The 21,572-nt window shown below is 45.2% G+C and overlaps 1 protein-coding gene across 1 annotated transcript; it reads left to right on the top strand.

Annotated features, from left to right (window-relative positions):
* The first annotated feature begins 1,883 nt into the window (after positions 1–1,883).
* Positions 1,884–21,510, top strand: LOC109735787 (disease resistance protein PIK6-NP). The gene is made up of 2 exons (XM_040393504.2): positions 1,884–2,546; positions 21,288–21,510. Exons 1-2 carry the CDS (start codon positions 2,281–2,283, stop codon positions 21,508–21,510), a joined length of 489 nt encoding a protein of 162 aa, XP_040249438.2. The 5' UTR covers positions 1,884–2,280.
* The last annotated feature ends 62 nt before the right edge of the window (positions 21,511–21,572 follow it).

Below are 21,572 nucleotides of genomic sequence, written 5' to 3'. Positions count from 1 at the left end.
ATTGTCGGTAACAAGTAGTTTGATAGCAAGATAATTTGTATCAATGAATAAGTAGCAATAGTAAGAATAGGTGCAGCAAGGCAGCACAATCCCTTTTGTAGCAAAGGACAGGCCGGAATAGTTTTTTATGATAAGTAAAACGTTCTTGAGGACACACGGGAATTCCATCTAGTCACTTTCATCATGTTGGTTTGATTCGAGTTCGCTATTTTGATAATTTGATATCTGGGTGGATTGGTGCTTGGGTGTTGTTCTTAGTTGAACAAGCCTCCCACTTATGATTAACCTCTTTCGCAAGCATCCGCAACTACGAAAGAAGAATTAAGATAAAATCTAACCATAGCATTAAACATATGGATCTAAATCTGCCCCTTACGGAATATCACATAATCTAGGGTTTAAGCTTCTGTCACTCTAGCAACCCATCATCTAATAACTACTCCACAATGCATTCCCTTAGGCCCAAAGATGATGAAGTGTCATGTAGTCGACGTTCACATAACACCACTAAGGGAATCACAACATACATACCATCAAAATATCGAATGAATACCAAATTCACATGATTACTTATGACAAGACTTCTCCCATGTCCTCGGGAACAAAAGTAACTACTCACAAAATATATTCATGCTCAAGATTATAGGGGTATTGAATAGCATAATAGATCTGAACATATGATCTTCCACCAAATAAATCAACTAGCATTAACTACAAGTTATAATCAACACTACTGGTCACCCACAAGTACCAATCTAAGGTTTTCATACAAAGATTGAACACAAGAGATGAACTAGGGTTTTGAGATGAGATGGTGTTGTTGAAGATGTTGATGAAATTTGGCACTCCCACGATGAGAGGGTTGTTGGTGATGACGATGGCTTCGATTTTCCCCTCCCGAGGGAAGTATCCCCAACGGAATCGCTCCTGCCCAAGTTCCGCCTCAAGACGGCGGCACTCCGCCCCGAAAGTTCTCTCCTTATTTTTTTTCTAGGGCTAATGGCCTTATATACCAAAAGATGGGCACCGGAGGCTGGCCAGGGGGCCCACTACCCACCAGGGCGCGCCAGGAGGGTAGGCGCGCCCTGGTGCCTAATGGGCACCTGGGTATTTTTTCCCTCTGGTATTTTTTCTCCAAATTTTTTTATATATTTCAAAAGAAATCTCCGTAAAATTTCAGTTCATTTGGAGATGTGCATAATAGGTATCTCTGACATAGCTTTTTCAGGTCCAGAATTCCAGCTGCCGGTAATCTCCCTCTTCGTGTAAACCTTGCATATTATGAGAGAAAAGGCATTAAAATTACTCCAAAAATTGTTATATTAAATAAAAATACTATAAATAATAGTAGAAAATCATGATGCAAAATGAACGTATCACTCATCCTTACATAACCTCTACCAATAAACCATATGATACTAAACAACTAAATCCTCACCAATTCTTTTCCTTGAAAACCTAGGTTGCACCTAGTGCCAAAAATAGCTTCAAAACTACCAAGTTATTGCGAAAATTGATTGGAGGGATTGGAGAAGCTTACCGGCCTCTTCGATTTGCCCCAAAGATCCGCAAAAATGGTCGAGGGAAGAGGGAGATCAAAGGGGAGAGGGGGTCGGGAGGAGAGAGGCGAGTCTCGCCTCTGTTCGCGAGGATGAGAGGTGGGGCCCGCCCGCAGCCGCAGCGGGTCGAAATGCCTAGGCGCCACCCTACCGTCACGGTGTGCGGTGGTAGCCACTCGTCCACGTCAGCCAGGGCAGACGGCACCGTTTACATTGACTCGGATCCTACCGCCGTGGTCTGTGGCGGTAGCCTATTAAACCCTACGGCCGGATCGGGTGGCGGTAGGAAAATGGTCGGATCCGATTTTTTTTTTCTTACTTAGGGTCAGATCGTGCTAAAGTATATTAAAAGTGTCAAAACAGTAAATTTTGCATGTATAAGCCGACCAACAAAGCCTACTGCCACCAATACTTTGTTAGAAAATAATGGCGCGGCAAAGCGCGCAAATGCCTCTAGTAAAGCATCATGTTCTGTGGGAAGAAATGCATACGTCCAAGGCAGCAAGCAACACATAGCCGATCGGTGCCCTTTCCCTTTGGTCTTCGCAGAATGATTCTATGCCTTCCCTCTATTGCTACTCAAAGTAGCTGAGGCAGCTAGCAGGCACTCGCATCCACGGCAGCTACGCGAGCATAACTATATATACCACCCTGTCGGCCTGCCGCGTGCATTTGCGTCGCACGATCAAGTGCTGCCTGGAGAGACAGGAAATTAGTCAAGATGGCGGAGGCGGTGTTGGGGCCGCTGGTGGGGAGACTGCAGGAGCTGGTGATGAGCGAGGCGCGGGCGATGGTGGCGGTGAACGAGGACGTCCGGAGCCTCCGCGACAAGCTCATGTGGATGCAGGCCTTCCTCCGCGACGCCGAGCCGCGGCGGCGCGCCAACAACGACGAGCTCATCAGGGTGTGCCTGCAGCAGACCCGCGACGTCGTCTTCGACACCGAGGACGCCGTCGATCAGTATTTCTTCCGAATCGACCTCTCGAGGTATGTGTCCATCCCCTCCCTCTGTCCCAAAAAAGTTTTAAGACAAGTAGTTTAATTATTCAATCGAGTCCTCGTTAAACTGTCTTTTACCCCCTCCCCATCACGCTAATCAAACAAAACAAACCGTACTATCTAGGACTAATACTTTAAAAAGATAAACTCCGGCCTCTGCATCAATCGATGAATTCAGCCATCTTTATTAATTATTTGGTCAAAAACATACATCAATTCACCAGAAACCAACACTCACACCTACAAACTCGTTAATGTGAAGTGCTCTCACTCCCCATATCTAAAACTGGTGTGGTCGCTAATCCATCCACATAATGTATCAGGACCAACAGCCGGTGCAGCAAACCTAAAGCGCATACCACATGCACATGCTTTAGAAGTCGCCATCGTCATCGGACCACTGACCCATATTCAGGAGAGAGATCCGCATCATCCTTGCCAGTTCGGACATCCGTCGACGCCACCACGGCGCCCAACGGCGCCACCGCCCTACACTCATCCGTCCAGACACGAAGACTCTGGAAGACTGTTGTGCGTAGCACTTGCCAACCAGGCATGACTCAGCGTAGCACCTGTCGGCCAGGCATGACTTGACAGCTCCACCAAAGCTCCGTGCAAGACGAAGCCGCTCCACCTCCTGCCTCTGCCATCCAGCGCTGCTCCACAAACAATGCTCCCAAAAGAGAAACGGCACCGCGGTACCGCCATCGTCCGATCTAGAAGACCAGATCATAGGGTTTCCCCGAAGCAGTGCCCACCACCAACAACCGTCAAGGACCCACACAGTGCCCACCACCACTCAGCCCTCAAGGCGACGCCTACAGGAAGGTTACGACGTCAAGGACGCCGCCATCGCCCACTGGAGCTAGGGTTTTCACTCGAGAGGCAGGTAGGGGAGAAGTAGCGGAGCAGACGTAGACCAACGTCTCTAAGAAGAAAAGCGGCGCCCTTGAGCGTCGTCGTTGGTGCGGTCGGTCGAGGCCGACCAAGGGGTTTCCCCCAATCTGGATCTCCTCCACCAGCTTCATCCACGGCCACCGGCCAGGGTCCCGGGAAGCCACGCCGGCACCGCCAGGAACCCGCAGGAGAGAAGCACACCGAATCAGGGTCGGAGGACAGCGGCCAGATCAGGCGCCGCCGGCCACCAGAGCAGCCACGCTAGGCCCTGGTCCATCGAAGATCCGTCGGCCGTCCGACGAGACCACCGGCACCACTCCAGCCCCGCTGCTCGCCGTAGCACGGAGGGGCCTCGCCGGAAGGACCGCCGCCCCAGATCCAATCGCTCTCCAGCGCAAGGCGAAGCAGCAAGGGCCCCGCCGCCGCAGTCCCCGGCTGCGGCACGGGCTTGCCCGGCGCCAGCCTCATGCGGCGGCGAGGGAGGGAGGGAAAGGAGGTGTCTACACCGGCGGCGGAAGGGAGGTCGCCCCCGAGTCGCCCGATAGCGCTCGACTCCTGTATGGATGGAGAGGGTGAGGAGAGAGTTTTAGGTCTAGTCTCTGTTGTGAAGGAGGTGGCCGGAGGCGGGAGATCAGGCGACGGCGGCGGCGGAGCTCTCTCCCGCGTCGGGGGAGGAGGGTCGCTGCAGGGTAGGACTAATACTTACTATCTAGGACTAACACTTCACAAACTTATTTAAGCATACATAATCCCCGTGACCTCCTCTCTCCCACCTCCTACTCTCCTACGCCGGGTCGCACCACCACCGTCCCCGTCATAGACCGAGCCAGGGTTTGAGCATTGGAGGGGGCAAAGAGACAACAAGCAAACAAACAAAAAATACAGACATAACAAATCAAAATCTAATTTGGGTCTTGAGTGCATATGCTCCTACTCATCAAAAATATTTTTTGCAAATGTCAATAGAAAAAGATTTTGTTCATTTTCACATTAAAATGCTAACTGCAAATTTTTAGGGGACAAGCTTATGCATTTTGACCTGCAAAAAAAAAAATAAGTCGACCGCCAAATATTACCTCCAAATGTTACATTAATTTTGTTTTTATACCGGCGAATCACCGCTATCTCGTTTCATATGAAAATTGTCAAGCACGCTTGTTACACTAACAAGAGCATCTGCAAAAAAATTTAAAAAATCAGAATTTTTAATTTTATTTACTTTTGGTTTCAAATTTACTATTTACTCCTATTTGAGAGCATATGCACCACAGAGCCAAAACAGTCATCCCCATAACAAATATAGTGTAGTCTTAAGCTTAGCTTTGCGTTCAACCATTTACTCATTTTGCTTTACAATCGCCTAGATCAGAAGTGCTTATTTGTTGGATTAGAGTTAGTGCTAGTATTTTCTATGCTAGCTACTCGTTGATTTGTAGAAACTTAGAATCATACTACCAGATTTGTGTTGTGAGCTTAACCAATTATATCATTGACTGGATCTCCCCATGACCACACAAGCACAATTTATAGCAAATTAAATCTAAATTATAACATCGGTGCATCATTCCAATACCAATTAGTGCGGATAAACAAAATTATCACATACATGACCTATTCCCTCTAAATCAAATCATAGCTAGTATGTATTCTGGAAAAGACATGTAGTAGGATGCAAATCAAATATAATACACATCAAGGAAGGACAGCCAACGAACCAACTTGTGGTTAGATGATTAGTAGACAGTGCTATTCCTAGTCTACCAGGGTTGAAGTCCTAGACTTAACATTGATGCCCGCATTTTCCTGGATTTATTTCAAGCCATTCAGCGATGTGCATTTAGTAGGAAGAGACTTTCTCGTCGACTATGAAGGCGTCTGTGACTTCGTCAATCTAAGATGATATGACGGCTCAGTCTTTTGGAGGCGCTCACTGTGGTAGGGCGTGTGCGCGCAGGCCCGGCCCGGATGGGGGGGGCAGGGGGGGCGGCTGCCCCGGGCCCCCGAAATCCAGGGGGCCCCTCCCAGATGTGGTACGAATATAGCCCATAGGCCCATATCATTTCCTGAAATGAAATTAGCTCAAACAAAGGAAAGAGGTAGCAGCCTAGGCGCAAGTACGCAATCAGGAATTCATTACTTTCTTCTCACGAAACGAATTAGCTCAAGTAAACAAAACTAGGCCCACATTGATGTACGCACGCAATCACGGCGTAACTCTTGCGACGTGAGATCGCATCCCTAATCCACTGCCCTATTCTCTGTTCCCTGGTCCCGAATTTTAGATCAAAAGTCGCTGGCCGCCGGCAGCTCGAGTACATGGACGCAGCCACGCAGGACTTTATTTTAAGAGACAAGATCTTATATATATTGTTCTCCTTGACTTGCTTAGTCGTTCTGTAGCCTAGTTATTCGAATGTTTCTCAAGATAAACGGATGTCTAACATGTTTCGCCTACAGAAGAATGACTGATCTCTTGACACGAATCATGGCCTTACTACTAGGTTCCGGATGGCCAGCGGGATTCTAGAAGAAACTTCTAGAATAATATGTAGAAAGTATTGAACGAAAATAGTATCAAAATTGGTTGCATTAAAGTATTACTGGTTATATATATTAGGGGGGCCCCAATTTTTTGTCTTGCCCCGGGCCCCCAAAATCTCAGGACCGGCCCTGTGTGCGCGTGCGCGTTCATAGGAATGAGTGTATATGTGTATGTATGTCCTTGTGTCATTGCACATCCTCCCATAGTCACAGTCGCCGGTCGCCAGGCACAGAAAAGATCTCTAGTTAACAAAACCAACCCTAACCTGGCGGATAAAGCGGGTAAGAAGCATCCTAGGCACCCTTGATCCTTTCCACTCCCTTTTAACCTGTGTCTCCCCTTTAATCTCAGTGTGACATCACCGGAATTGACCCGTCTTGGTTTTCTGTTTCTTAATCTGCCCTAGGTGCAAAGCCATCAGAAACGGTTGATGGAATCCTATCAAGCTTCTAGGGCTACCCGAGTGAGACTTGCTTGCATTCCGTACTAGTAGACTGGATCAACTACTACTCGCCTCCACCCCTCCCTGGCAAAAAAAGGGAGTTACAACATGGTTTGCTCAGCCCATAATCACGTTTAGCAGGAGCTCGTTGTTCTAATGTAATCAACTCATGCTTAGTAGATAAGCCAGCACCGCCAACTCATTGCGACGCAGCAGGACCAGACGCCATCATAGCAGGTTGTACCCCTCCACCTTGCAGGAGCGCCCCTGAAACCGTCATAACTAACTACTAGCAAGGAACCCCGCCACACCGACAATGCCCCCCTCCAGCAGCTCGTCCCTAGCATGCAACACCTCGTTGTCCAGCCACCTCCCTTGTTGACGCTTGAATCACCGCTCATCGAGGCTCGCAGCATGCGGTCACTGTTGTCGCAACACCCGGTCGCCGAAGTTGCAGCACGCCATTGCCGCCCGTCGTAGAACGTGGTGCACCCAACCGTTGTGGTTGCAGCTCCCCGCATTGACAGATGTAGCTTTGCCATCAACGATTGCAACACCACAATCGAGAGGTCGTAGCATTCTGTGGACCCTTCATGCTTTACCTTCGCCGGATCTTATTGTCGTCGCGCTCGCCATCCCCAACACCGGCTGACGGAAATCAACTGCAGCAATAGCTCCTATGTGGCGTCGCCCTGCCTCCCTTATCCGGACAGCAGGGGCGCTTGCAACAACGCCCGAGATGGGATTATAGCAACGCATGTGGTCGTGGTCTCAGATCATGGCCTCGGCATCTATTGCCACACTCCACAGTCCTTGCAGCACCGACGTGCCATAGCTGGGAGGGAAGATAGGGCGATGGCTTGAGGCGGCGAGAACGAGAGAAGAAGAATGAGGTCATTGGGATGGAGAACAAATGGCCGGAAAAATAAAGGCTGAGGGAGAGGCTAGTGTGTGGTCCCACTGGATGAGCGGCATTGTGTGGGAATGACCAATTGGTTTGCTCGATTGGTCACCCGATATGTATCATTTTATCTTTGAATAAGGTTTCATTTTTGTGAGGAATTTAGATGAGATTCTAGGCATTATTTGTTGTACATGTTAATTATTAGTTGGATTTAAAAGTTTTGTCGTTTGAGGAGGATATCAATAGGTATATTATGTTTTGTTGCTTTGTATAACCATGTGCAAAATGAGGAACCCGTTGAGTTGTAGAGCTACCCTACCGAGGACATGGAAATTTGATTTAGTGGTCATGTGTTCGAGTTATTTTTGTTGGTGCCCTCTCAAAACACCCACCGGTGAAATAAAAGTTTACTACGAAAAAGAATCATTATCATTAGATTTTATTCAAAATAATTTTTTTGTACCTTTGTGGTTAAATCATGGCAAAAGATAAATAGAGTCCCAGTTACACCTATATGAATGTATCAATCTAACATTTCGTGTATTTTGTAATGAAGAGGTAATTGGGGGGGGGGGGGGGGGCTTTCGTCGTAACATTAAAAATGTTAAAACATTAAAATAAATACTTCATATTTTCTACACACTAAAATGATGCCCTCACATTTGATTTAGGCCAACATGTTAGTTAGTATAATAGTAGGATTCATCCCAAAATGATTGAAAAATGTCATCCCAAACAATCTTCGCGACCGTCGAGGATTAAACATTGGGGATGAGCCCTTCATCCAAAACAATTTACTGGCCATTTGAGATGACCACCTTACCCCAAACAATTGTGTCTCGATAGCCAGCTGTTGGGGATATGAGTTGCTATCTCAGACAAAAAAAATCACATAATCATATGTTGTTCAAATAAACATGATCTTCAAAACTTACACCACATCACCCGATGTGAATCAACCTGTTTAAGTATCCATTTCATGTCAGAACAACTTCTCCTCAAAAAACTTGGTCACTCTAATTGGATTAAGTGACACTACTGGATAAACTAGAGATCTTCTCAATGGCTTACTTAACTATATGTAGGCCTCGGACCATACCTTCTCCGATTCGATCCCATGCCTGATTTATAGATTATGTTAAGGATTTTTAGTTATTACGATGCAAAATCGAGACATTAATTTAACATCATTGGCCCAATCATCCATGTTACCTAAGAAAATCACAAGAAAGTTGCATGATCATATATCATTCAAGTAAGCATCAAGATTTTGCAACCTACTATAGTTAAAAAACATGTAGCACATTAACAGTAATATCAATCGACACATCTCAAATTGCCCATGTCATGCGAGAATGAGACTTCTCACATTACAAGGGCATTTGGAACAGGTTTAGTATCACCATTGGTGAAAAGCAGCAGAGATTTTGTTGATGGATTGTTAGATGCCTCACAATGTAACTTGTGCTTGATCACCATAAAGAACTTTTCTCATTCCTTATCACTTGTTACAACCTACTATAAGTTTTATTGCCATTAGTATAATCACCGATCATTCGAATAAGCATCATAATTTCAAAACTTACCATCTCCAACGTATACCACATTAGTTAGTTTGCTACAATCAACTACTTCAATATGTCTATCTCATGTGATAATGTACATCCATCCACGAGATGGATACAATAAGGGTTGAGTGACATGACCACTGAAAAGGTAGAAATTATGTTGAGGTGATGGTAGAGTTTGCTAAATGGCAACCCTACTACAAAATACCCCTTTGGTGATCGGTCCCTGGCGACAGGCACAAAAATCCCACCACTAGTACTACATACCACTGATGGAAATTGGCAACCTGATCGTGGAGGTTTTAACGAGTTGCCAAAATTTTGCAAAAAAAATAACAAGGGCGGGCATGCATGCATTTAAGTCCATCACTAATGATATGCAAGTGCTAGCTATTACCACGAACGGGCCAAAAAATCCTGTCCATCAGTAGAGAGCTACTAACTACTGATGTGCTTCTTGTTCGGACCATCAGTAGTATTTCTGGGCCCAAACACCTGCCCGCAGCCCGACCCCATTATGTATAAAAACAAGAAAACCAAACCCATACTCCCTCCTCATCGTCTCCCATCAATTGGCCCAACCCAACTCCATCTATCACATCTCTCTCTCTCTCTCTCTCTCTCTCTCTCTCTCTCTCTCTCTCTCTCTCTCTCTAGCACACACAACCCAACACACCTCCCTCTAGCTCCCATCTTCCACTGTTTGTCTAACTCCAAGTTAGTGGCCTCACCTCCCTCTCCAGCTCTGAGGATGACATGCACCACTCCAACTAGTTGACGTCGACCCTATCCTACCTAGCACCAATGAGAACCCTCTCAATCCCAATCCCTATCCCCAACCCCCCCCCCCATACACACACACACATCTCGTTCTCTCTAGCACCGAAATCTATCTCTCTCTCTCTCACACACACACACAAAGACGTCCGGTCCAACACACCTCCCTCTGACTCCCCACTGTTGGGGTACGCGGAACGCTACACTACCACCAACTAAAAATTTCTACCGCGCAAGCAAGAACGTACTGCTGGAGATAGATCACGGGATCAGGTTTACCACTAGACCCGCAGTCACCGTAAAGGAAGTAGAGTTGATGATGTGCCTAGCCGATCAGCCGAGTCATCTCCTCCCCGTGTAGCCGATCGCCCTCAAGCGGTTCCTCGCGGATCCCTCGAACTGTCCGTCTCGGTTCCCTTGAACGGTTAGTCAGAGCACCTCAGATGTGATGCCTCCAAGGTATCCATACGTACGGGGAGCAGCTTTGGGCGCCGAACTACGTCTGGTTACTTGGAATATGGGCATGGGGAGTGGCGGTGGCGGCTATGGTGAGAGAAAAAAGATCAACCCTAAAAGGTGTGCCTCGCTCCCCTTTATATAGACCTTTGAGGTGGGCTGAACTCATTAGGCCCACTAGGAGTCTACACCCATTTTCCACTTGGACCCAATCCGAATGGGTTGCAGCCCCTTAAGTGGGAGAGCAATAAGTTCATGTACACATGGACAAGTCCCGAGCCGATAGTTGGTAGCGGATCCTAGTAGAACGTGCCAACTCCCATGTGTGCGAAAAGCCGTTTGATGAACCTTGACAATATTTCATATGCAACTTCCTTTGCCTCACAAAATATGTCTTTGAGCTCAAGGAGAGTACTTGTTAGCCTTATTGTAGCTTGACTTCTCTTCTTGAAACCGCGATACACATTTCTGAACAGGGTTAACTCTTAACCCAAGTCGCATGGCCATGTTTTCCAACTATGATCACTCGAGAGGGCTTAGAGAATATCTCTTCGCATCGGAGGGACAAATCCCATCTTGGTCAACCATGTCTCGCGGCATGTCTCATGACTCACCCAAAAGCTACCTTTATGTAGCGACCCGACCTCAGACGGTCAAGTCTCTGTGCTTAACTGTCATCCCTCGGTATGCTGACACACACAGTACTCGAGGATTTATAACATAGGTAAATCACATGTATAAAGTAACGTAAATAATATTACGTCAATCCAAATAGCGGAAGTAACAACAAGGTTGTGGATTCCCATCAACACCAACGGCAAAGTTGAGTGTAGAAATCGTAACCCTAACATATCGCTTACTCGTCGTAAGAATCCTGCAACATGAGACATTGCAGCCACAAAGGGTCAGTACATTGCATGTACTGGCAAATTCACACCATGGGATAATGATGAATAATAGCTATCACTACATGCATATTTGGCTGGTGGAAAGCTCTAAGTTTATTTTTGCATAAAGCCAATTTTCCCTACAACAAAGGAATATATTTTATTTAACTACAAAGTTTGTTGAAAATATTGAGAAGGTTCCTCCAACTCAATCCGATTTAAAAGTGAACAACCCAACAAATTAATTAAGTAGAGTGATGAGATCAACACGATAATTCAAGAACCAGATACTCAAGATGTCCATAACCGGGGACACGGCTAATCATGATTAGTTTGTACACTCTGCAGAGGTTTGCGCACTTTTCCCCACAAGACTCGATCTCCTCCGTTGGATTTCTCGCACTACATGGTGTTTGAGAAACGGATGACCGAGACACAGTCTTTCAGAAACATTAACTCTTTACTCTGGGTAGACAGTTACACCTACTTTCCCCTACATCTGCTAGCCTACCACTCAAAGAGGTCATGCAACATACTCAACTATGCTAGAGCTCATAATAGCTTGTGGCTGCACACGGAAGTTTCTAGCATGAATAATCTTATGATCCCTTTGAGCCTGGGTGGCATTCCATAGGATGATCACACGGGTTCCCCGGGATCTCCTAGGACAACACTGGTATATCCCCAAGTGTCTGGGCAAGCCACTGGTATATCCCCAGGGTGCCCCAACCAATCCACCCAGATGTGTATTAAAGTAGCCACCTTATGTTTCCCTTAGATAATATTACTCTCGCAACTTTCATGAATTCTCTCAAACCAATACACGTCTACAAGCATAGCATAGCATAGAAGTATAAGCATAACGTAGAAGTAACTCCCAGGGGTTTGATATAAAGGACAATAGGTTCTACCTCATCAACTACCTCCCAAAACCCACATATTAATCAGATCCTACTCATGCAATGTTTGAGGGTGAAACTAATGCATAAAAAATGGGTATGAAAGGTCCCAAAACCCACATATTAATCAGATCCTACTCATGCAATGTTTGAGGGTGAAACTAATGCATAAAAACTGGGTATGAAAGGGATATGATCAAAGTGTGAACTTGCCTTGTACTGTTGATGAAGATGATTCGCACTCATAACTCCTGATAGTTCTACTCGTCACACTCCATTCAATCTATCGTAAGCAAGCAATAGTAACCACACATAAGCAATCATGCAAAAGAATCAAAGAAAAAAACTCGGAAAACTTTGAAAACAGGCAATTAACTCTTGCAACATAAAACAATATCTTTTTTTGAGGGGTAACATAAAACAATTTCTAACAGTACCAAAATTGGGTGAATTTGGTCTTATCAGAAAGTTAAGGTCAAGAGCTTCAATTTGCAAAAAAAATCAACCCAATCGGAGTTACGAAACTCAAGCTATGATCAAAAAAAGTTTGAATATGAATCTGAACAAATTTTGAAATTTGAAAATTTCAAAAAGTTAATGTGTCAGGTTCATTGGATAAGTGAAAACAAGACGAAACTATAGGCGTTGGTTTCATCTAATTTGGATGAACGGGTAAAAAGTTATGGCCATTTGAAAAATCAGGGTCAAGCTGTTTTAAGAAAGAAAAATAACTACGGCTAAAAGAATTCTAGGTCTAATGTATAAATACAGAGACTAATTGATAATCTAATTATTCTACCGTACTAGTCTAGAAATAATAAACTACGTACGTATATAAAAAAGGCGAAAAAATATACCTTTATAAGGTAGAGAAAAGACGACTTCGGAGAGAGGAGACAACTTTCAGAAGTCCCGCCGGAGAGGAGAAAATATTTTTCTTAATGAATCTACTCAAATCTAAATATTGATTTAACCCGGATCAGATGATTTTTGGGGGCTCTATAGGTCTATATTTATAGGGGGTTTTTTTAGTCTAAACATGCTTACTTTATACACTCAATAATCATAGGGATACAATCGATGTCTGACGGGTTTAAAAGCCACAGGTGGCGCCCGGACCCCAGACCAAAAGCATGCTTAGCAAGGCTATGTGCCTCGACATTAGTTTCTCGCCCTTCAAAGATGAAGGAACACTGCTGAAAGACAGTAGCAGTCTCATTAATCTCCTTAACTATAGTAGCATACGATCCTCCTGTTCGATCCTGGATATCTCGAACAACGCCTTGGCAATCGGAAGCGATCACCATATTATCCAAATAGAGATCAGCAGCCAGCGCTAGTGCCTCACGGCATGCCACCGCTTCCAAAGTAGCTGGATCAGTCAGACCACAAAATTTCGTATAGGAGGCTCCCAGAAATGTACCTTCTGAGTTTCTGCACACGGCGCTGATAGTCCCTTCGTTAAGATCTCTGGACACCGCACCATCGACTCTCAACTTTGCTACCCCAGGAGCCGGGGGGATCCACCTTGTTCTGCTTCGAGTTGGTGTTGTTGCTGCTTGTCTTGGCGGCTGATGTGGTTTGCACTCCTTCAGTTCACGGAGGTACTTCATGATGAAGCTATGTGTCGCCATCGGGCTTTGAAAGATATTCTCATGGGTAGCTTGGCGCCTCGCATACCAGATAGCCCACAAAGTCACCAGAACTTGGGTAAATTCGGAGGGGGAGAGCAGGTCTAAGATGGCAAAGATCCATCTCTTGGCATCCGGCTCCTGAGTGGTATTGAGAACTTCAACAAGGTCTAAATCTTGGAGGACCCAATCGCATCTTGCAACACTACAATGAAGGAGTGAATGCTGCCAAGAATCCTCTGCCCCACATAGCTTGCAAGCGGTGGTAGTCGACATGTTTCGGTCATGCAAAAGATCAGCGGTTGGCATTGAATTTTGGGCTAGTCGCCAGAGGAAGATCTTGACCTTCGACGGGACGTCGACTTTCCACAGCTTCGACCATAATCTCTGTTCACCTTCATTGTTCGATACATCAGCCCGTCCCTCAAGCCAGGCTTCTCTCCTCATGTTTGTATCAACAAGCATGCGATAAGCTGAACGGACTGTGAAGGTTCCTTTCTTCTCATGCACCCAGTCCCAAAAATCATCTATATGTCTCGTGCATAGTGGAATGGCATATATCACCCTTGCGTCCGAGGGCAAGAACACCTCCTCAATTAGGGTTCTATTCCACTCCGCCCCGGTAGTATGAGCTCCTCCACCCTCATATTGTGCGGTCTAGGTAGCCAGTTCTGTTGCCATATCATCGTATCCGTTCCAGTCCCGATTCGGCGGATCAAGCCTTGGGTGAGTACGCCCCGGCCTTCAATGATGGCCCTCCAGATCTGTGAAGGCGCCGTACCAAGTTCAGCTTGCAGAAAATCAGCATTGGCATAATATTTTTCCTTTAGTACTCGAGCACTAAGCGATTCTGGATCCTTCATAATTCTCCACGCTTGTCTCGCGAGCAGGGCAAGATTGAAGAGTTCTATATCCCGGAACCCTAGGGCCCCACAATGTTTTGGCCGGGTCATTGTGCTCCAAGAGACCCAGTTCGGCTTCCTGTGACCATCCTTACTCCCCCACCAAAACTTACGTATGAGAGTATTGATGTGTTCGCATAGGCCGCGTGGTAACTTGAAACAGGACATGGAATAGACAGGGACCGCTTGAGCCACTGATTTTCTAAGAACTTCCTTTCCTCTTGAAGATAGGAGTTTTTCCAACCAACCTTTTACTTTATTCCATACTCTATCCTTTAAGAACTTGAAAGCACCATTTTTGCTGTTGCCAACATCCGTGGGCATACTCAGATACTTATCCGAAAGAGATTCATTAGCAATATTAAGAGTGTTCATTACCTCGGCCCGCAAGTGGTTGGGACACCCCTTGCTAAAAACACCGAAGATTTTGCCAAATTAATCCTCTGCCCCGAAGCATGACAATACCGATCCAATAAGGAGGACAACTCAATTGCACCACTTCCACTGGCTTTGACAAACAGCAGGTTATCATCCGCAAAAAGCAAATGGCTTACCGGGGGTGCCGATGGAGCCACTCGAATACCACTGAGGTGTGATGATTCATCTTGTGATTTAAGGAGGCACGTAAGGCCCTCTGCTGCAAGCAAAAACAGGTATGGAGAAATTGGGTCTCCCTGACGGATCCCTCGTGATGGCATGAACTCATCCAACTTGCCACCATTGAACATGATTGAGAATCTTACTGAGCTCACCATTCTCATAATCAAGGCTACCCAAGATGGTGCAAAGCCCAACTTAGTCATTATAGCTTCCAAATAATTCCACTCGACACGGTCGTATGCCTTCATCATATCAAGCTTGACCGCACAAAACCTATTCCTCTTTGCCTTGTTCCTTTTCATAAAATGGAGACATTCATATGCTGTGATTATATTGTCTGTGATCAAACGTCCTGGTACAAAAGCAGATTGCTCCTCTGAGATTATTTCCGGAAGTATCACCCTAAGTCTGTTGGCCAGGACCTTGGATGATATTTTGTAGATCACGTTGCATAAACTAATTGGTCGGAACTGTGAAAGCAGAACCGGGTCCTTTACCTTTGGAATAAGAACAAGCAACGTCTTATTGATAACTTCCGGACTTTCTTCCCCTCGAAGAATGTGGAGCACCACATTGGTGACTTCACCCCCACAAAACTCCAATGTCGTTGGAAGAAGTGGGCCGGGTATCCGTCCGGACCAGGAGCTTTTGTTGGATACATTTGAAACAAAGCCGTTTTTACCTCCTCCGAAGTGAAAGGGGCAGTCAGATTAGCATTCATCGCGGCTGTAACTTTTACAGGTACTGTGTGCAGTACCTCATCCATTTCGGTAGTTCCTTCCGAGTGAAACAAGTCCTGATAGAAAGTCGTTGCCATAGAGCTCATCTCAGCCGGATCATGTGTTAGTGTTCCATCTGGTTTTTGCAAATTCTTAATCAGATTTTTCCTCCTCCGCATGCTGGCCCTCCTCTGGAAATATTTGGTGTTCTTGTCGCCATCTACCAGCCAGTCGACCCTAGACCGCTGGCGCTGCAAGGTCTCTTCCATATGATAGAGCTCAATCAGTTGATCTGTAATTTTTATCTCTACATGTGATGGCGATAAAAGTTGAGGGTCATTTTGCAAAAGTGCTAACTCTTTCTTCAATTTCTTTATCCTCCTAGATACACAGCCTATGTTGTCCCCACTCCACTGCCGCAAAGATGCTGACAGGTTCTCCAATTTACTACTCAGTTCTGCGGCTGATTGGCTTCCCGATGACCCGCTCCACATGGCCTCTAGTGAGTCGCCAAATCCATCATGGCGCTCCCAGTAGCACTCGTATCGGAACAGCTTTTTTCTCTGTTGAGGTGCACCCGGTGGCTCCAGAAGTAGCCGGATGGGACAGTGATCCGATGATGCGCCAGTCTCATGTACCAGATTTGCATGGGGAAAGAGCGACATCCAATCAGAGTTAGCTAGTGCTCTGTCCAGCCGTACACGGCAGAAACCACCTCCTGACGTTTTCTTCTCAAAAGTCCAAGGCTTTCCATTATATCCCAGGTCAACTAGGGCACATACATCAATTGTGTCACGGAACCCTTGTATTTGGGACCTTCTCCGCTGGCCTGCTCCAACGTGTTCATGCAAATGTAATACTTCATTAAAATCTCCGATGCAGAGCCATGGTAAAGGGCTAGCGCTGGAAATCGCTTTAAGTGTATCCCATGCTTTGTATCTGTCCCCTACATTTGCTTCACCATAAACACACTTAAGCCGCCATACAGCAAAGTTTGGTATTTTCACCTTTGCATCTACATGGTACTCAGAATACCCAAAAACATCCAATTTTATTCCATCGTTCCAAAAGAGACCCATGCCGCCACTGCGGCCAGAACTACCAACTGCATATGCATGATTGAAGCCTAAAGTACCAGCTAAACTTTCTACTCGTGCCTTTGAGATTTGAGTTTCTACGATACAAAGCACGGTAGGGGCAAATTGCTTCGCTAGATCACGAAGCTCTCGAATTGTCGCGGCTTTGCCCGCACCACGACAATTCCAACACATGAGATTCATTGTGCTCGGCAATCCTCCACTCGGGAGGTCGCCGTTTTTGCATATATGTTTTCTCTTGGGCAGCACCCTTCTTCACATTGCTCTTGTCCGGGATGACACGTGGTCTCTTCGGATCCTGTTTTGACGAAGGACTAGCCGGCACCTTTGCAGCAACTAGCGCCAAACTTTCCTCCGAGCTTGATGGGAGGGACAGAGTTGCATCCTTCTGTTCCCCCGATGATCTTTTCCTGCTATCCCCCACGTCAGCCATGACTTCATCCAGGCCATCAGTGGTAACATCATCAACACCTTCAGGGTCTTCAGGAGCCCTACCACGGCCAGCAGCTCGACCACCACGCCTTCCACCGTGGCGTCCTCTGCCACGACCAGGTCCAGTCCCAACTCGCATGTTCCATGTGGCTCGGAGGTCCTTGAAGTACAGAGCAGAGGGGGCGTGGATCCCATCGCCATGTTCTGTATACACGTGTCCAAGATGCCCGCAGACTGCACACCAATCCGGCAAGCGCTCATACTTGACACGATAAATCTGACGTTTACCATCACGGATCATGGACACAGCATTCTTCAAAGCCTTGTGCACATTGATATTAACCCGGACACGGTAGAAATTGCCAGCAAAATCATGTGTCACTTGTTCGGTGAATAGAACCTCTCCAACCTTAGACGCGAGCGGTGTCACAAGATGTGCATAAAGGTCAGGGACATCGTGGATCTGTATCCAAATATCTAGGTTATCCAGATTTACCTCCGTCGGTTTGGTGATCCCGTCGTAGGGGGTGATGATGACAGCGTTTCCTCTAAAATTCCATGGGCCATCTTGCATCACCCGTTCCCAATCGCCAAGACAAAAGAATTGTAGGGTATATAGATTATCTTCCAAAGGGCGGAATTTCACCTCATGTGCCTGATCCAGGCAGCCCGCATATTCTTGAAAAACCAGTACTAGTTGTAAGGTTTATCGATGTGCACCCTTGCCACAGCCATCCATCTGGTCGCGTCCGGTGGCGCCGCCTTCTCGTCGAAGACGACGTCGTCCAGATCCTCCTCCCGAAGCCCAAGTTCAGCCATCATCTTCTCTACCTCGGATGCGGAGTTGGAACCTGACGCCTTCGAGGCCTTCGATCCCATCGCCGCCAAAACCTTGAAACCTAGCCCGAGAAAAGTTACAGTATCGGGCTTTGAAGCGAACCCTAACTCTCCAAACCCTCCGATAGGCAGACCAAGGCCGGGTGGTGATACAGGATCAGCCCTTATTCAGCCCGAGTCGTGCGATACCGTGAGACGATCGGAGGAGGGAAGGTGAAAAACTCGACAGCGGCTGGATCGCCTCCGGGAGAAGGAAACCCTAGCTAGAGGGAAAAAACCCGTCTATATTTATAGGTGGAAAAAAGGTTTAGGGGTTAAAGGTTAGGCAATGTGGGACTAAATGTATATGAAAAGAGGAGAAAAGAAACAAAAAGGCACCATATGGGCCTTTTAGTTCGGCCGGCCGCGCGTGCACAGTATGGGCTGTCGTGCGCGTTTTTTTTGAACTTTTTTTAAGAAAAAGAAATATTCTTGAAATAATTTTTTTTCTCTCCAAGCATAACCGATAAATAAATAAAAACAGTTACGAGCCTGTCTACTGACTATGCTGCGCACGTGAGCCACGGATAGTTACAGGCCGCACACGTAGTTTTTTTAATAGAAACAGAAAAGGAAAAACTGAATAACGAAAATAAAAATGAAATTTTATATAGGCATATTATATATCAAAATTTTCGGAAAAAGATTTTCTATAACATGAACATTTTTATAGCGTCAGATAAAATCCGCAATAATTTAAATAAAGCAAACAGTGCGACTGTTGCAAGAAAACCTCATAAAATCATTTTAAAAACACCAAAATAATTTCAAATTTATTTCTCTCCATTTTTATACTGTAGGGAATCATTTTAACCTAATTTCCATATATTTTATTTTTGAAGAAAAATAATTTGAATAAAACCAAATAACTCCAAGTTGAAAATAATTTTCAAAGGGACTTTGAATTTAATTCTTTTAAAACTTCCAACTCATATTTCATATGTTTTGAAGAAGTCATTTTATCTTCTCTTATGAAAATCATTGAGTTGCTTAAAGTTTCTGAATTTGAAATAGTTCCAAATGAAATTCAAATCTTTTCAACAACCCATTTCATTTAATTAAATGGAAGAAGTCATGTCATCTTCTCTCTAGGGTTTTGTGAGGAAATAAATTTGAATTCATGGAGATCATAAATGCAAATGAAAGTTTGGGAAAGTCCTTATATTCCCTCTCATTTAACTTTTAGAAAGTTTCAAATTTCACTCAATTTCATACAAGCAACCACACCACAATCAAACAAATAATCAATCTATTGATTTAATATAACATTCCAAAATTTAGAATTTTGGGATGTTACACTTTATAACTAGCCAGTTACTAAGTAGCATTTGATAGACCCTAAGTGAGTCGATCCTCATCCCTTGAACATGCGAGAACCTCAGGTCTACAACATGACATATACATCGTACTTGAGACTAACGGATGACAATATCTCGCTGCGTCACAAATTAGGATTGTCCGACTAACTGATCTCCATCCCTGAGTCCATACCATCGGTTTATCATCTCTATGCCCATGGCCGGTGAAACATAGTCATCAATAGAACCTATACTAGGCAAGGGATATGTGTCTGCATAACCTTATCAACTAGGGACCATTAGAACAATCATCATACAATATATAGTTTCACAAACAGGCGGACACATACTTATTGATACATATTACTGATGATGTTCAAGGACAGTACAAATAACTCATGAATACATAAGGAAATATCACCATCTCATGATTGCTTCTAGGGCATATCTCCAACACCCACCTCCCGCCATCGGCCTAACCTCCAGTTAGTGGCCTCAACGCCCTCTTTGGCTCCAAGGCGATGTGCACGACTCTAACAGATGGACATCGACCCTATCATCCCTAATGTCGATGAGACCCTTCTTGATCCCTGTCCCCAACCCTACCCCCTAAATCCCGTTCTCCCTACCAACAACCTTTGTGTGTGTGTGTGTGTGTGTCACCCCTAGATGCCCTCTCCCCACCATTCTTCTTTGTCGTCCTAGAAATTGTGCCGCCTCTTCGTTCCTCCACGTTTGGACTCCCTAAACCGCCCCTCTACCTTCCACCTTCGGAAGTAGCTATGAGCCCGTGGTGTGGCTTCTTAGTCATGGCAGTGGTTTCATCCACTAGAATGTCCACATTGTCGTCTTCAATGTAGCATAGTGTCCACATTGAATCGGCGCACGACAAACCTTGTCAGCATCAACTCCACGCTCGACGGATGACGTAGGCATCGACTACTTGGACGTCGGATGACTCCTCGACTCCACATGGGTGAGGATGGCCATATCCTTATGGTGATAGAGACGATGTGTGATGGTGTTGGCATCTTTCACGGGTTGAGCGAGATGGGCCTATAGACTTGGCCCACTTTTTTAGGGTTCTTAAATCGAACGATTGACATGTGCTCTGAAGCCTCACTTGTGTAAAAAGACTCCATTTGACTAGAAGTTGTGATAGGCCGAACAACTCGTCACTAGTCGGGTTTTTGGGTCTGTAGTTAGTTAGAGGGGGTTTCTACAACAATGTCAAGGTCATGCATACTTGCTAGTCATATGTTTGTCGTTTCATTAGGTGAGTTTCATGACCCATGATTTTAGCATATTGCTCCTTTTAATAAATAGCGATACGGATATAAGTACACACTCTTCTATCATCCAATAATTACCCTAGGTGAAGCAGAGTAGTCATGAAGCTTCCCACGATGCATGTGTTGTGTTGTTCTCAATTCCAAAATAAAATTTTCAGTTCAAAAACACTATTTTCCAAATGATTCTTTGTCAACGGTCAAGGTCAATGATTAACTATCACATGAAAAAGTTGCTTCCCGCAAATTCCAAGTACTTTTTGCCATGTTCCAATTGGCATCCTATAAAATGCTTAACGCGCTGAAAGTCAAGCTTTTCTAATGGGCACACCCATAAAATGCTTCAAGTCGCTGTATATTTGTAGTGTTATAAATCTTACACTAGGTACTTAAACATCATAGTTAATTAGCTTGACCAGTTTATTAGTTTGATATAAGCTTAATTTTTGGAAGAAGGTGAGATAGTTAATAGAGACAGCTAGTTAATCAACAATACATTGTTTGGGAATGAAGGTATCCAAGTTGGAGCCATACCATTGTCAGAGTCTTCCGCGACTTCTTCACACAAGTGCGTGTGCGGAGCGACCTTTCAAAGAGGATCAAATTGATCAACACAAGGTTTGAGAGCATCATTGATAACAAGGGCAAGTACAAAATCGATGATGGAAGTGAAACCATGCCAGTCACCACTTGGAGACCATCCACTGCCATCTCAGCTACTGCTGAAAAGTTGTGAGTATGTTGTTGTTGTTGTTATCATTATTATTATTATGAACCAAGTAGTTATTGGACTTCCAT

Source organism: Aegilops tauschii, chromosome 6 (assembly GCF_002575655.3).
Source record: "Aegilops tauschii subsp. strangulata cultivar AL8/78 chromosome 6, Aet v6.0, whole genome shotgun sequence".
NCBI lineage: Eukaryota > Viridiplantae > Streptophyta > Magnoliopsida > Poales > Poaceae > Aegilops > Aegilops tauschii.
Note: the sequence above shows the minus strand (reverse complement) of the source record. Positions and strands in the feature narration are given on the sequence as shown.